At 42.7% G+C, this 13243-nt stretch overlaps 1 protein-coding gene across 2 annotated transcripts in view; it reads left to right on the forward strand.

Moving 5' to 3' along the window:
- Positions 1–13243, forward strand: part of WDR35 (WD repeat domain 35) — an 84999-nt gene that overhangs the window by 55389 nt on the left and 16367 nt on the right. For both annotated transcript variants that reach the window (XM_032774146.2, XM_032774145.2), the window contains 2 exons: positions 209–289; positions 620–756. In XM_032774146.2, coding sequence (XP_032630037.1) covers positions 209–289; positions 620–756 — 218 coding nt within the window. The remainder of the gene's footprint in view (positions 1–208; positions 290–619; positions 757–13243) is intronic.

A 13243-nucleotide genomic window follows, 5' to 3' on the forward strand; every position in this document is an offset into this window, starting at 1 on the left:
TGTTCCCAGACCTGAAGAAGAGCTCTGTGTAAGTTTGAAAGCTTGTCTCTTTCACCAACAAAAATTGGTCCTGTAAAAGATATCTCACTCACTTTGTCTGTCTAATATCCTTGGACCAACGCAGCTACAACTCTGCAGAAAAATATGAAACTTTTATCAGATTTATGTAAAGTTTTTCATTACCTTTTAACCATATTATTATTTTAAGGAACCCATTCAGACTTCTGGATATATTTGCAACTTTGAAGATTTAGAAATTAAATCTGTTCTTTTGGATGAAATTTTGAAAGTAAGTGTAATTTAATTTCTGTTTTAGGAAAACTTTGTGTCTATGTAACATGATTTGCACAATGGCAGTTTCTAAGGGGTGGTAAAGGCATTAAGTAAAATTTGGTCTTTTACTTTATTCTTTTAGCAGCAGAGAATCCTGTGGCACCTTATAGACTAACAGACATTTTGGATCATGAGCTTTCGTGGGTTTCATCTGACGAAGTGGGTATTCACCCACGAAAGCTCATGATCCAAAACATCTGTTAGTCTATAAGGTGCCACAGGATTATCTGCTGCTTTTACAGATTCAGACTAACACGGCTACCCCTCTGATACTTTATTCTTTTAGAATCCTGAACATCCTAACAAAGAATACATCATTAACTTTGAGATCCGATCGCTACGAGACAGTCGAGCATTGATTGAGGAGGTTGGGATTGAAGAGTCTTCCCAATTCATAGAAGATAATCCACATCCTAGACTTTGGTAAAATCCCTTTTCAAAATCCTTTCTTCTTCTGCTTCATGGATTACAAACCTGTCTTTTTCATCTGGTTTTCCTTCTTAAACAAGTCTCCTAGTTTATTGTAGAAAGATGTAGTGGGCCACAAAGCTCCATATTGAGCTCTTCTTATAGCCCTTGTGTATGTTTGATCAAACTCAGCAGTCAGCTGCTCCACCTCCGCTCTCCACCTCTGTGGCAACTTTTCCACCTTTGCCTCACAGATATTATGCAGGACACTATCAGACAGCTATAACCATTGGGATAGTTTTCTCGCAGAGATCCAATCTTGTGAGTAAACAATACTGGTTCCCTTTCAGTCTACCAAAAGCACTCTGAACTGTCGTTCTGCACCTGCTGAGCTGGTAGCTGAATCTTTCTTTGGTGGTGTCAAAGTAGCTGATGTAGAGCTTCATGAGCCAGGGGAGCAAGAGGTAGGCTGGGTCCCCCAGGATCACTATTGGCATTTCAACATCAACAATGGTTCCACCGGTTGGGAAAGAATGCCCCTTCTTTCAGTCTGAATAGTCCTGTATTCTTAAAGATACGAATGTCATGCACCCTCCCTGACCAGCCGGTATTGATATCAGTGAAATGTCCCAGTGATACACCAATGCTTGCATAACCATAAAAAGGTAGCCCTTTCTGTTGGTGTACTCTGTGGCAAGGTGGACTGGTGTCAAAATAGGGATATGCATGCTGTCTATCACCCCACCACAGTTTGGAAACTCCATTGCTGCAAATCTATCCACTATGCCCTACACATTACCAAGAGTCACAGTGCTGCGTAGTAGAAGACGATTAATGACCCTGCACACTTGCATGAGAAAGGCCCCTCCAGTGTATTTTCCAACTCCAAAATGATTTACCATTGGCCAGTAGCAATTTGACGTTTCAAACTTCCATAGTGCAATCACCACTCGCTTCTCAACTGTCCGTGCAGCTCATTCTGGTGTCTCTGTATTGGAGGGCTGGAACAAGCTCAGTACACAGATCCAGGAATATGGCCTTTCATATCCAAAAGATCTGCAGCCACTGCTTGTCATCCAAATCTGCATTGCAATGCAATTCCACTAGTTAGTGGTCGTTTCTCGGTCCCAGAAGCTACACTCCACCATGTGCAGCTGCTCCGTGAATGCCACCAACAACTTTGAATTGGTTTATGCTATGTCCCACAACCGTCTGTCATCTACAAAATTGTTATGTTCCCCGATGTTGTGGTTCTCCAAAATTTTGGAGGATCGTGCATTCTGTGTTTGCAACAACAGTAAGATAGACCGTGTGAGCTCCATGCATCTGTCAGAGATGGCAGACAGTGAGAAGTGCCATGTAGGTTTGTGGGATTTTAAAAAAAAATGCATGAAAATTATGGGGTATGTTTGTCATTATGGGATGGAGGAAAGTTTCATGATGGGAATATGACCCCTTGCTCTTAGTTGCCACAGCATGACTTTTCAGTCCCATCATGTATTGCCAAATTTTCCCAAAAGACAGTGCACTGGATGATGGTGATTGCACACTGGGATACCTACCCATGGTGCACTGCACTGCACATCAATACAAGCACTACTGGAGAGTATATTCAATGCTGACAGGAACCAAATATCCGTGCACATGAATGTTATACTAACTGAGGCGGCTTTGTGCCAATATAGCTTACATCACCCCAAGTTTGTAGTATAGAAATGGCCTTTGAAAGGTAGATTGTGGGTCAGGTTGCTTACACAGCACTTGCTGTGAAACAGTATTATAATACAGATTAGAAAACTATTCCAGCTACTTACTGTTTTAGTTGCATTAGCACCCTCCAGAATAAACAAAATGGTTTGAAAAGCTTAGGGTCTTGCCAGCCCATCTGCTATGAGAACACACACAGGTAACAAGTCTGCATGTTTCTATGTCACAGGTCATAAGAGCAGGGAGTGGGTAAGTGGTTCGTAAACTTTTTTTGTTTGTGCCTCTCCCCCCACTTATCTGGTTCATGACCCCCAGAAGCCAGGGCTGGGAACAGAGCTGTGATCGGCAACTGGGGCCAGAGCCACTGTGGGGAGCCAGGGACAGAGCCACAATTGGGAGCCAGGGCTGGGGCCAGACATGCAATGGGGAGCTGAGGCCAGGGCTGCAGTCAGGAGCTGGGGTCAGGAGTGGGCCCACGATTGAGGTCAGGAGCTGGGGGCTGCAGTCAGGAGCTGAGGGCTGGGAGTGGGGCTGTGATTGGGGCCGGGGCCAGAGCTGCAGCTGGGGCCGGGAGTGAGGCTGTGGTCAGGACCAGGGCAAGGAGCAGAGTTGGGAGCAGAGAAGGACTGGGTGGCGCTCCCTGCCTGCCCTCCCATAAGGGCTGGCCTGGGCCTCCCCGTATGCCCTGAACCTTCCTCCACTCCCCTTTAGGGGGGCGTGCACCACGGTTTGGGGAATCACTGTTTTATACATATTATCTTGCCATTCCAAACAATGGGCTCTCTCTTCTTTTGATAGCTTTGAAGCACGATCAAACCCAGTCAGGCAAGAGGCTTGGTTATGTCCTCTCTCTACACACCCCTGCTTCATTTCCCCCCACCCCCAATCTTGGTAGAGCATGCAGGTGGTAGCCAGAGCCCTTGTAATTTTTTGTTTTTGTTTGCAATCCTGCAGAGTACAAAACTTGCTAAAGTACCTCCTTTTTGGGGAATGTACTTTAGCTGCTCACTTATCGCTTGCTTTCCTGCCAAGATTCATTCTTGGCATAAAGGGAAAAGGGAGTGTCTTAACTTTCATTTGGAACAGTTTTACAATAGTTTCTGACTGATGGATTCCTTCTTATAAGAAGACAAACTTACACTTAGCGGCTAAACTAGTCTTGTCTCTTCTGAATGATTGACAGTGTTGGGGGGCTTCTTTTCTTGTAGTCGTTAGTGTGATAGCTAATATATAGTGTTCCTGTAATAAGAAAACAATTTCATTTTTTGAAGGCCCAAGTCTGACTTAAATGAAGGCAGATGTCCAACACATTCCCCCTACACTTAAAACAAAAACCATAAACAAAAACCCTAGAAACTAATCTTGAGCTGCTCCAGCATTGTTCATTTTGCAGCACATCAAAAACTTTACTGATGTCTTTGAAAATATTAAGTTTGTAAATCTGACTTGTGATGTTTTGTGGACTTGCTATATTTTGCAAGTCTCAGGCTCTGCATGCCATTACAATTTGAGCTAAATACCTATAGGGATCTCATCAGTTCACTACACTTGATGCTTGAACCAGCTCAATTGTACCTCAGATCTCAATCGAAAGACAAGGCTTGTAGACAGTCCTATAATAAATTAACTAAAGATTTATCAATTAGAAAAAGAAATGAGTTATTTACAAGGTTAAAGCAGGTAAACATACACATACAAATGACTTGCAGTCTTAAGTTCCAAAACATAATAGAAACTTATATCATAAGCAAGCTCTGTATGTCCTTTGGGGCTAACCCAGGCTAAGCAGCTGCTGATCTCTTGCTTGCGCTTAGAAATCATACCCTCTCAAAGTCCAAGCAGAATAGACCAGTGTCTTCTGGCTAGGGGATTTTTATTTCCTTCCCCCAGAGTTCAAGCTGATGGGATGAGCCCTCATTCACGGCTCCTCTTCCTGTGGAGGGAGAAGTCAACAAAGTCTTTGTCCTTTGATGTTTCACAGTGGCTTATTTGATTTCAATGGGCTTTCCTACATGCAGAACCTGACACCTTCTGTAGGAAGCCAGCCTTTACATTAACTAATGCTTCTTTCCTGTTTGAGTTACAGTTACAGAGGTTTACAGTGCAAACACTTAATATAACTTTATAACATGGGGTATAGGTGTTATAAGTGAGATTACTACATGCAGCATCCTACCAGCATTTCATAAAGTCTAAATAGTAAACACATTCTTATCAACTTAACATCTGTTTTAACAATGCTAACACAGAGATGAGCCAGGCCAGTTTTAGCTATGCATTTGTCAGTGTTTAGTTGAGGCCTAGGCATGAGCTGGCACCTAGTCACACTCTTTCTCCCATACACACACTGTTACCGAAACCAATACTCAGCCAGTCCCTCCACCCATATTGTTCTAACTCCTGGGCAGGCGAAGACTATGTCTACTCTATGGAACTTACAAGCTGTAAGGTCTTCTGTGTAGCCACTGTATGCTGGCAGGAAAGAGCTCTCCTGCCGGCGTAGCGCTCTCCACATTGACACTTTGTCGGTGAAACTTAGGTCAGTCAGAGGGGTGGTTTTTTCACACCCCTGACCAACAAAAGTTTTGCTGACAAACGTGCTAGTAAATGTAGACAAAGCCTTAGATTTGCCTTTGTTTTATGTGGGGCTGTTATGAATGAGCTTAACTGTTTCTCACAGCTATCTTCAGTGGTTACACCCACCAACTTCAGTGACATTTTGACCAATCCACAACAAGAGGCTGTTTGTTGATTTATCATGATCAGAACCTCCTCTTTACATTCTCATTTGAAAGGCTATTGCCTACAGCAAGTGTCCTATAATATCACACTCAGGGCAGGTCTAAACTTAAAACATTGCATCAGCACAGCTACAGCACCTTAATGAAGATGCTGTCCAGGGGTAGGCAACCTGTGGCATGTGTGCCACAGGCAGCATGTGAGCTGATTTTCAGTGGCACTTACACTGCTTGGGTCCTGGCCACCGGTCTGGGGGGCTCTGCATTTTAATTTAATTTTAAATGAAGCTTCTTAAACATTTTAAAAACCTTATTTATTTTACATACAATAGTTTAGTTTTATATATTATAGACTTATAGAAAGAGACCTTCTAAAAATGTTAAAATGTATTGCTGGCATGCAAAACCTTAAATTAGAGTGAATAAATGAAGATTTGGCACAACACTTCTGAAAGGTTGCAGACCCCTGCTGTAAGCCAGTGTGAGAGAGCTCTCCCATTGGTATAGTTACTCCACCTCCTATCATAAGCCTTTCTCCCAAATCTGGACCTTAGCGTCCAAAATCTGGGTGCTTAGCATGAACCTCCAAGCTTAATTACCAGCTTGGATCTTATCTCGCTGCCACCAAACAGGAATTACAGCGCCTGCCTCGCTCTGCTCTCCCCCAACTTTTCCCTGGAGGCACCCCAAGAGCCAGAACTCTGATTCTTACCAGCAAGGGAATACTCCACTCCCTTCCCCTCCCTCTCCCACCCAGACCTTCCTCTCTGGGCTAACCTGAGAGATTGATGCAACTCTACATCACAATTACCAAGAAGCATATCTCCTTTATTCACACAAAACAAACCCCATACAAGGAAACAGAAATGATCTCCTCTCTTTCCCCTCCCACCAATCCCTTGGTGCTGCCAGAGCTATCCTCCGTACGATATCTAACACCAAAGATAATTCCCTCCCCTTGTTCCTTAGACTACCCAGAGAGGAAAAAACTCAAACAAGTCTTAAAAAGGAAAACTTTATATACAAAAAAACGAAAAAAGACATCAAAATTTCTCTGTATCAAGATGACAATAATACAGGATCAATTGCTTAAAAGAAAAAAATGAATAAACAGTCTGATTCAAAAAGATATCCAATTTGAAACATTCCAGCAAGCTACACACATGTAAATACAACCAAAACATAAAAGCCTATATTGTTTTTCTACCTGTACTTACAATTTGGAAACAGAAGATTAGAAGATAGAAAAACCTTCTCATAGCTGAGAGACAGACAAAAGACACAGACCCAAGACAAAGAAGACCCACAAATTCCCTCCCTTAAGCTTTTAAAAAATCTGGTTTCCTGATTGGTCCTCTTGTCAGGTGTTTGGTTCCCTTTGTTAACCCTTTACAGGTAAAAGAAACATTAACCCTCAGCTATCTATTTATGACACCTCCCCAAGAGGCGATAGCTGTGTCAGTAGGAGAAGGTTTCCCACAGACATAGCGCTGTCTACACAGGGGGTTAGGTCAGTTAACTGCGTCACTCAGGGGTGTGGGTTTTTCACATCACTGAACAATGTATCTATACCACTATAGGTCTGTAGTGTAGACTGGACTTGAGGCATTTCTTCAGTTCTGTGTAGGAAAGGAATGCCATCTGCTGAATTACCACCACTTCCTGTGCAGCATCTAAGAGTTCCTTTGAAGTCTCCTAACGAAGCAGTGGCAATTTAATCTATAAAATGAATAATTATAAAGACATATATAGTGTTTCTCTTTTTATCTAATATTTTTATTGCATTAGTGGCTAGAACATCCTTTGTGCTCAGTGCTGTATAAACATATATAAAGACACAGTCATTGTCTCAAGAAGCTTACAATGTGATATAAATAAAATAGCTAGTAGAAACAACAGAAATCAAACATTATGACAGGTCTGAATATTTAAAGTTGTTTTTAAACAACATTGCATTTTTATCAAGTACTGTAAGCGTACATAGCACTTTTGAAAACAAAGGAGAAGACAAGGGCCTTGCGTGGATTTTGAATAGCCTGGAAAGAGGCAAGAAGAGAAGGCAGGGTCGAGGGGTTAAGTTTTGAGATGACTTTGGTATGAAACAGGGTTTTGCACAGTGGGTGGTGTGAGGAAAGGATGGAAAGGAGATTTCTACACACTATAATTAAACATAGACCCAAAGGTTAAAACTGAATTTCATAGTCCTACACAGTACACTATATAAAAGCAATAATAGTGAACAAAGAAAGAAACTTGTGAAAGCCCATATCTCAGAGGTTGAATGTGTAATTGCCATAGTAAACAACTTAAAGAAAAAATGAAATGTCAATAGCTAAGACTAGAATTTCCTTGATAAGATACTGTGGAGTGATGCCAGTCTTTTTTAAGGATCCAGAGACTTACTACCTTTATCTTTTTCTGGAGTTATTTATGGCTTTGTTTTGAAACTATTGAAATGATTTGTGTCAGCAGAGCAGACCAAGCTAGCCCAAAGTGAATTTGATCATTCTCTGTTACTTAGACTCACAGACTTTAAGGTCAGAAGGGATCATTATGATCATCTACTCTGACCTCCTGCACAACGCAGGCCACAGCATTTCACTCACCCACTCTTGTAACAAACCCCTAACCTATGTCTGAGTTATTGAAGTCCTCAAATCGTGGTTTAAAGACCTCAAGGTGCAGAGAATCCTCCAGCTGCAGAGAAAGGCAAAAAACCTCCAGGGCCTCTGCCAATCTGCCCTGGAGGAAAATTCCTTCCCGACCCCAAATATGGCAATCAGTTAAACGCTGAGCACGTGGGCAAGACTCACCAGCCAGCATCCAGGAAAGAACTCTCTGTAGTAACTCAGATCCCACCCCATCTAACATCCTATCACAGACCATTGGGCCTATTTACCTGCTAATAATCAAAGATCAATTAATTGCCAAAATTAGGTTATCCCATCATACCATCCCCTCCATAAACTTATCAAGCTTATTCTTGAAGCCAGATATGTCTTTTTGCCCCCATCTAACTCTGTCTATGAATTCTTTCCCTTTCTTGGATGTAGGCTTCTGATAGTTTCTGCAACTTGACGAAGTATTGCGCCTCCTTCACTTTAGATCACACTACTCCCCTTGGAAGGCTGTTTCAGAACTCACTCCTCTAATGGTGAATACCTTCATCTAATTTCAAGTCAACTTCCTAGTGTTCAGTTATATCCATTGTTTGTGACCACTCTATCGTAGTAACAGTTATTGAAAGCCTGTATAATTTACCTTATTGTGCCATCTTATGGCAAGTCCCAGACAGGCTACCTGAGAACCACTACACAACATGCCAGGTCGCTTACGATGATATAGGTACCTGTTTTTGTTATGCTTTATCTCCTTCACATCTATGTTTATTGAATATTTAATCGATATTAGATAGTAATCCATAGTATATATCTCCCCTCAGCTCTTCTTCATAATGTGGTGTAATATAGCCAATGACTCGTTTCAGTACTTCCTTTCTTAGAAGGCTCATTATCTTCGGATCATCCTATGTGTAGGCCTCTTCTCTGTACCTTTGTTCCAGTTGAATTCATCTTCTTAAAACCTATGGAGACCAGCTGGCACACAATTTATACCAGATGAGGTCTCACCCAGTGTCTTATATACGGTTACACATCTCCTTATCTTTACTAGAAATACCTTGCCTGATGCATCCAAGACTGCATAGCTCTTTTTCAACGGGGCCATATCACATTGGCGGCTCATATTCATCCTGTGATCAAACCAATTCTCTGTCCTTCTTCTCCTCTGTTACTTCCAACTGATGTTGACACCCAAAATTTATAACCAAAATCTTGTGGATTATCCCTAAATTGCATGACCTGCACTTATCACTTTAAATTTCATCCTGTTTACTATTACTTCAGTACAATTGTATCCAGAATCTATCCTGTGGTGAGGTATCCAGTCCTTCTCTGTATTAGCAAACGCCCAGCTTTGGTTGTCATCTGCAAACTCTATAGCCTTCCCACTTTTTTGTACAAGGTCCAGTAATAAAAAGATTAAATAAGATTGGTCCAAAACCGGTGCGCTGAGAACACCACTTAGTAAACCTCCTTCCAGCTGACGTTCACCTTTCAGTATGACCTGTTGATTATTTCCCCTAGTAGGCTTTCTGCTTTCTTTAATTCATCTCTCTGATTGCTCATCCAGCTTGGTCTACAACTCCGTCTATGAATTCTTTCCCTTTCTTGGATGTAGGCTTCTGATAGTTTCTGCAACTTGACGAAGTATTCCAGCTCCTTCACCTTTAGATCCACAAGTTCTTCAGTCCAATCCATTTCCCTAATAATGCCCTTAATCTTTAAATTAGCCCTTTTGAAATAAAAAACTCTAGTCCCAGATGTATTTTGTTTATCCTTCCATCTAGTTTGAATGAATTAGCTCATGATCACTCGAACCAAGTTGTCCCCTATAACTATTTCTTCTATGATCCTCAACTCACCAAAAATCAAATCTAAAATGGCATCCCCCTTGTTGGTCTTCAACTACTGTGTGAACGAATCATCAGCTATCGCATCCAGAAAGATCTGAGCCCTATTATTATTACTGGCACTTGTCCTCCAGCCTATATCTGGAGTTAGTCTCCCATGATCACACAATTCCATTAGTTGTTTACTTCATTTAAAAAAACATGAAAGAGGTCTCTCTCCATATCCAGATCGGATCCCATGGTCTGTAGCACCCCCAAGCACTATCTTGGGGAGGCTAGTAGCTTTCTTTCCCAATGTGATTTTTGCCCAGACAGACTCTGTCTTATCCATTCCATCACTTCTTATTTCTTTACAGTCTACCTCATCATTGATATACGTGCTGCTCCACCACCTTTCCCTTTTTTCTGTCTTTCCTAAACAGCACATAGCCTCAATACTGTGCTCCAGTCATGACTATTATTCCACATGTTTCTGTTATCCCTATAATATCTGGTTTCACTCGTGCACCAGTAGCTCTAGTTCTCCATTTGTTACCTAGGGTCTTTCATTAGTATACAAACATCTTAATTTTTGCTGTTTGGTTCACTGACATTCTTACCAATTAAGCACAGACATTCTACCACCAGTGTCACCTATTAGACTGGTATCTACACTACCTTCTCCTTTATGTCCATTCTCGTACCCCGGCTGTATCTTTTCTTACTTTGTTTTCTTCCCTCTCAATGTTAAATCCAGCTGAGATTACCTGGACAATCTCGCAACCATCCCCCAAATTCCTAGTTTAAAGCTCTCTTAATCAGTTGTGCCACCTCCATCCTAGAGTCTATTCCTCCTTTCTAGGTGAAGTCCATCCAAGAGAACACTCCTCTGTCTATTGAATGCTTCCCAGTGACATACATCCAAAGCCCTCCTTATAGCACACTGTTGATCACCATAATCTGTCACAGCTTTGTTGCACTTCTCTAGGAACAGATCCCACTGAAGATCACCTGAGCCTTGATTTCCTTAGTGTCTTCCCAGCCTGGCAAAGTCCCCTGATACATTACATTGACAATCTGGTTGTATCATTTGTTCCCAATGAAGGACAATCAGCGGATTCTTTCCCGCTTCCATTAGATCCTTTTCAGCCTCAGGTCACGTCCTATATATTAGCACCTGGCAGACAGTACACCCTTCTGTTCTCCGCATCAGCTCTAGTTACAGGCTGTCTGTTCTTCTCAGGAAGAGTCCCCAATCACGTAGACATGCCTTTTTGGTGACATTGTGATTTTCCGTTTATCCCCTGTCCTCTGACTGCAAGTCCTCTCAATTTCTGTTGTCCCTGCAATCCTCTGCAACCATTCGTATCCTCCTGGGGCTCATATTTGGTGTTATCTCCATTGACTCTTCCCCTTCCTATAGGACTAGCTGCTCTTCTCTTCTCCTTGCCCTCTCATCTTCAGCGACCACCTGCTGTGCCCCTTCTTCATTTTCAACTCTGCAACTTGTTCCTGAGCTTCTTTCTCCTTCACTAGCCCGTCTTTTCTCTGCTGGTTCTCTTACTCACATGCTTCCACTGTCCACTTCCTCACCCAGCAGTCTCTCCAGAATTTTTGTCCTGCTTCCATCTGCAAGTCTGAGCTTTTCCCTTCACCTTCCTCATGTCTTTGCTCCATCATCTGCTCGAATCCCCTTCTAAACTCAACCAGAGTTTCCATCTGCATCTCCAATCCTGGATCTTTTCTTCCATCAGCCCTAATCAGGCGGCACTTCATGCAATGAAACTCTTGTCAGGTACTCCTTCCAGATCATGTAATGCCGCAGCTTCACATCCAGTCACCCTCATGTGTCTTTCACTTCTGTCTCTGTATCGGACATAGCCTTCGCACCTCAAACTTGTTAGTCCAGGAAACCACACCAAACCACCATCACCCACAGCAAAAAAACCCCCAGCGTGGCACCGAACACCAGCAGAATACCACCCACTCCCTTCACTAGCCTGTCTCTCTCCTCGCTCTCTTAGTCTCTCCGCAAACTCCCACTGTTCACAGCTCTGTTTGCTGGCTCCTGTGCCTCTGCAGCTGTCTATGCTGCTTGACTGGCTGGCTACCTTTATAGGACCCCTAAACAGAGAAGCCCCACACCCTAATCAGGGCTCAGCTTCTCTCCCAGCACACTGCCCCCACGAGCCTCCACACAATATAACTACAAATACAATCAACAAATAAAAAAACCTTCTTCCTCCAACAGAACTCCCACTGAAACTCCCCTGTTTACAGCTCTGTTTGCTGCCTGTGCCACTGCACTCCATGCCGCTGCCTGACAGCTGGCTATCTTTATAGGACCCCCTTCTAACAGTCAAAGGAGAATTGGGTCCATTAAACTACTTGCTGAATCAACTTGCTGTAAAAGATGAAGTTTTATGAAACACTCTTTACCGTGGACTTATGTGTGTGCGTGGTTTTTCTTTCAAAGTCTGTATATTCATAAATAGGATTGATAGCTGAAACTTTAAACTATAATTATCCACATTTTTGCTAAGTTCTATCTTACTGAAGTAGCTAAGCTATTTTGGCAAGTACCCACTATTTATTTCAGTAGAAAAGGACTCTCCATGCCCAATAAGTTTCATAAAGTAGGCCATAAAGCATGAGCCAAATCTCCTGATCTTACTTAGCAAAAACTGCTATTGACTTCAATGGGAATTTTGAAATATGCAAATAAATGCAGGATCTGGCCACGTGTTTATATAGAACAGATTTACAATTTGAAACTAAATGCTGGATATAGAGCAAATACATTATAGATAAAGGTAGGATAATGCACTTACTGCTGCAGCTGAGAAATGAGAAGGGTGTATAGCAGATCCATTTCACTTGCCAGGTAACCCTTCTGTGTGGTTGTCACAAGATCTAGGACTAGCACAAGACTTGAATTGATGCTATCTCTTTCATTTGAATGCAGCAAATATTGGTTGATGTAGATCGTGGTGCTCAACCAGGGGTCCGGGACCCACTGGGGCTCCTCCAAGAAGGGCTGGAATTGACTTTTGGGGCCACAGAATAGAAAGACAAAGCTCACCACATGGGACTGAAGCCTGGCCCGAAGCCCTACCCTCAAGGCTTGAGCTTTTGGTCCTGCTTCCATCTGCAAGTCTGAGCTTTTCCCTTCAGCCTCCTCATGTCTTTGCTCCATCATCTGCTCGAATCCCCTTCTAAACTCAACCAGAGTTTCCATCTGCATCTCCAATCCTCGGATCTTTTCTTCCATCAGCTCTATCAGGCGGCACTTCATGCAGATGAAACTCTTGTCAGGTACTCCTTCCAGGATCATGTACATGCCGCAGCTTCCACATCCAGTCACCCTCATTGTGTCTTTCACTGCTGTCTCTGTATCGGACATAGCCTTCGCACCTCAAACTTGTTAGTCCAGGAAACACAAACCAAACCACCATCACCCACAGCAAAACAAACCCCCAGCGGGCACCAGAACACCAGCAGAATACCACCCACTCCCTTCACTAGCCTGTCTCTCTCCCTCGCTCTCTTAGTCTCTCCCGCAAACTCCCACTGTTCACAGCTCTGTTTGCTGGCTCCTGTGCCTCTG

Source organism: Chelonoidis abingdonii, chromosome 3, assembly GCF_003597395.2.
Source record: "Chelonoidis abingdonii isolate Lonesome George chromosome 3, CheloAbing_2.0, whole genome shotgun sequence".
NCBI classification, from domain to species: Eukaryota; Metazoa; Chordata; order Testudines; family Testudinidae; genus Chelonoidis; species Chelonoidis abingdonii.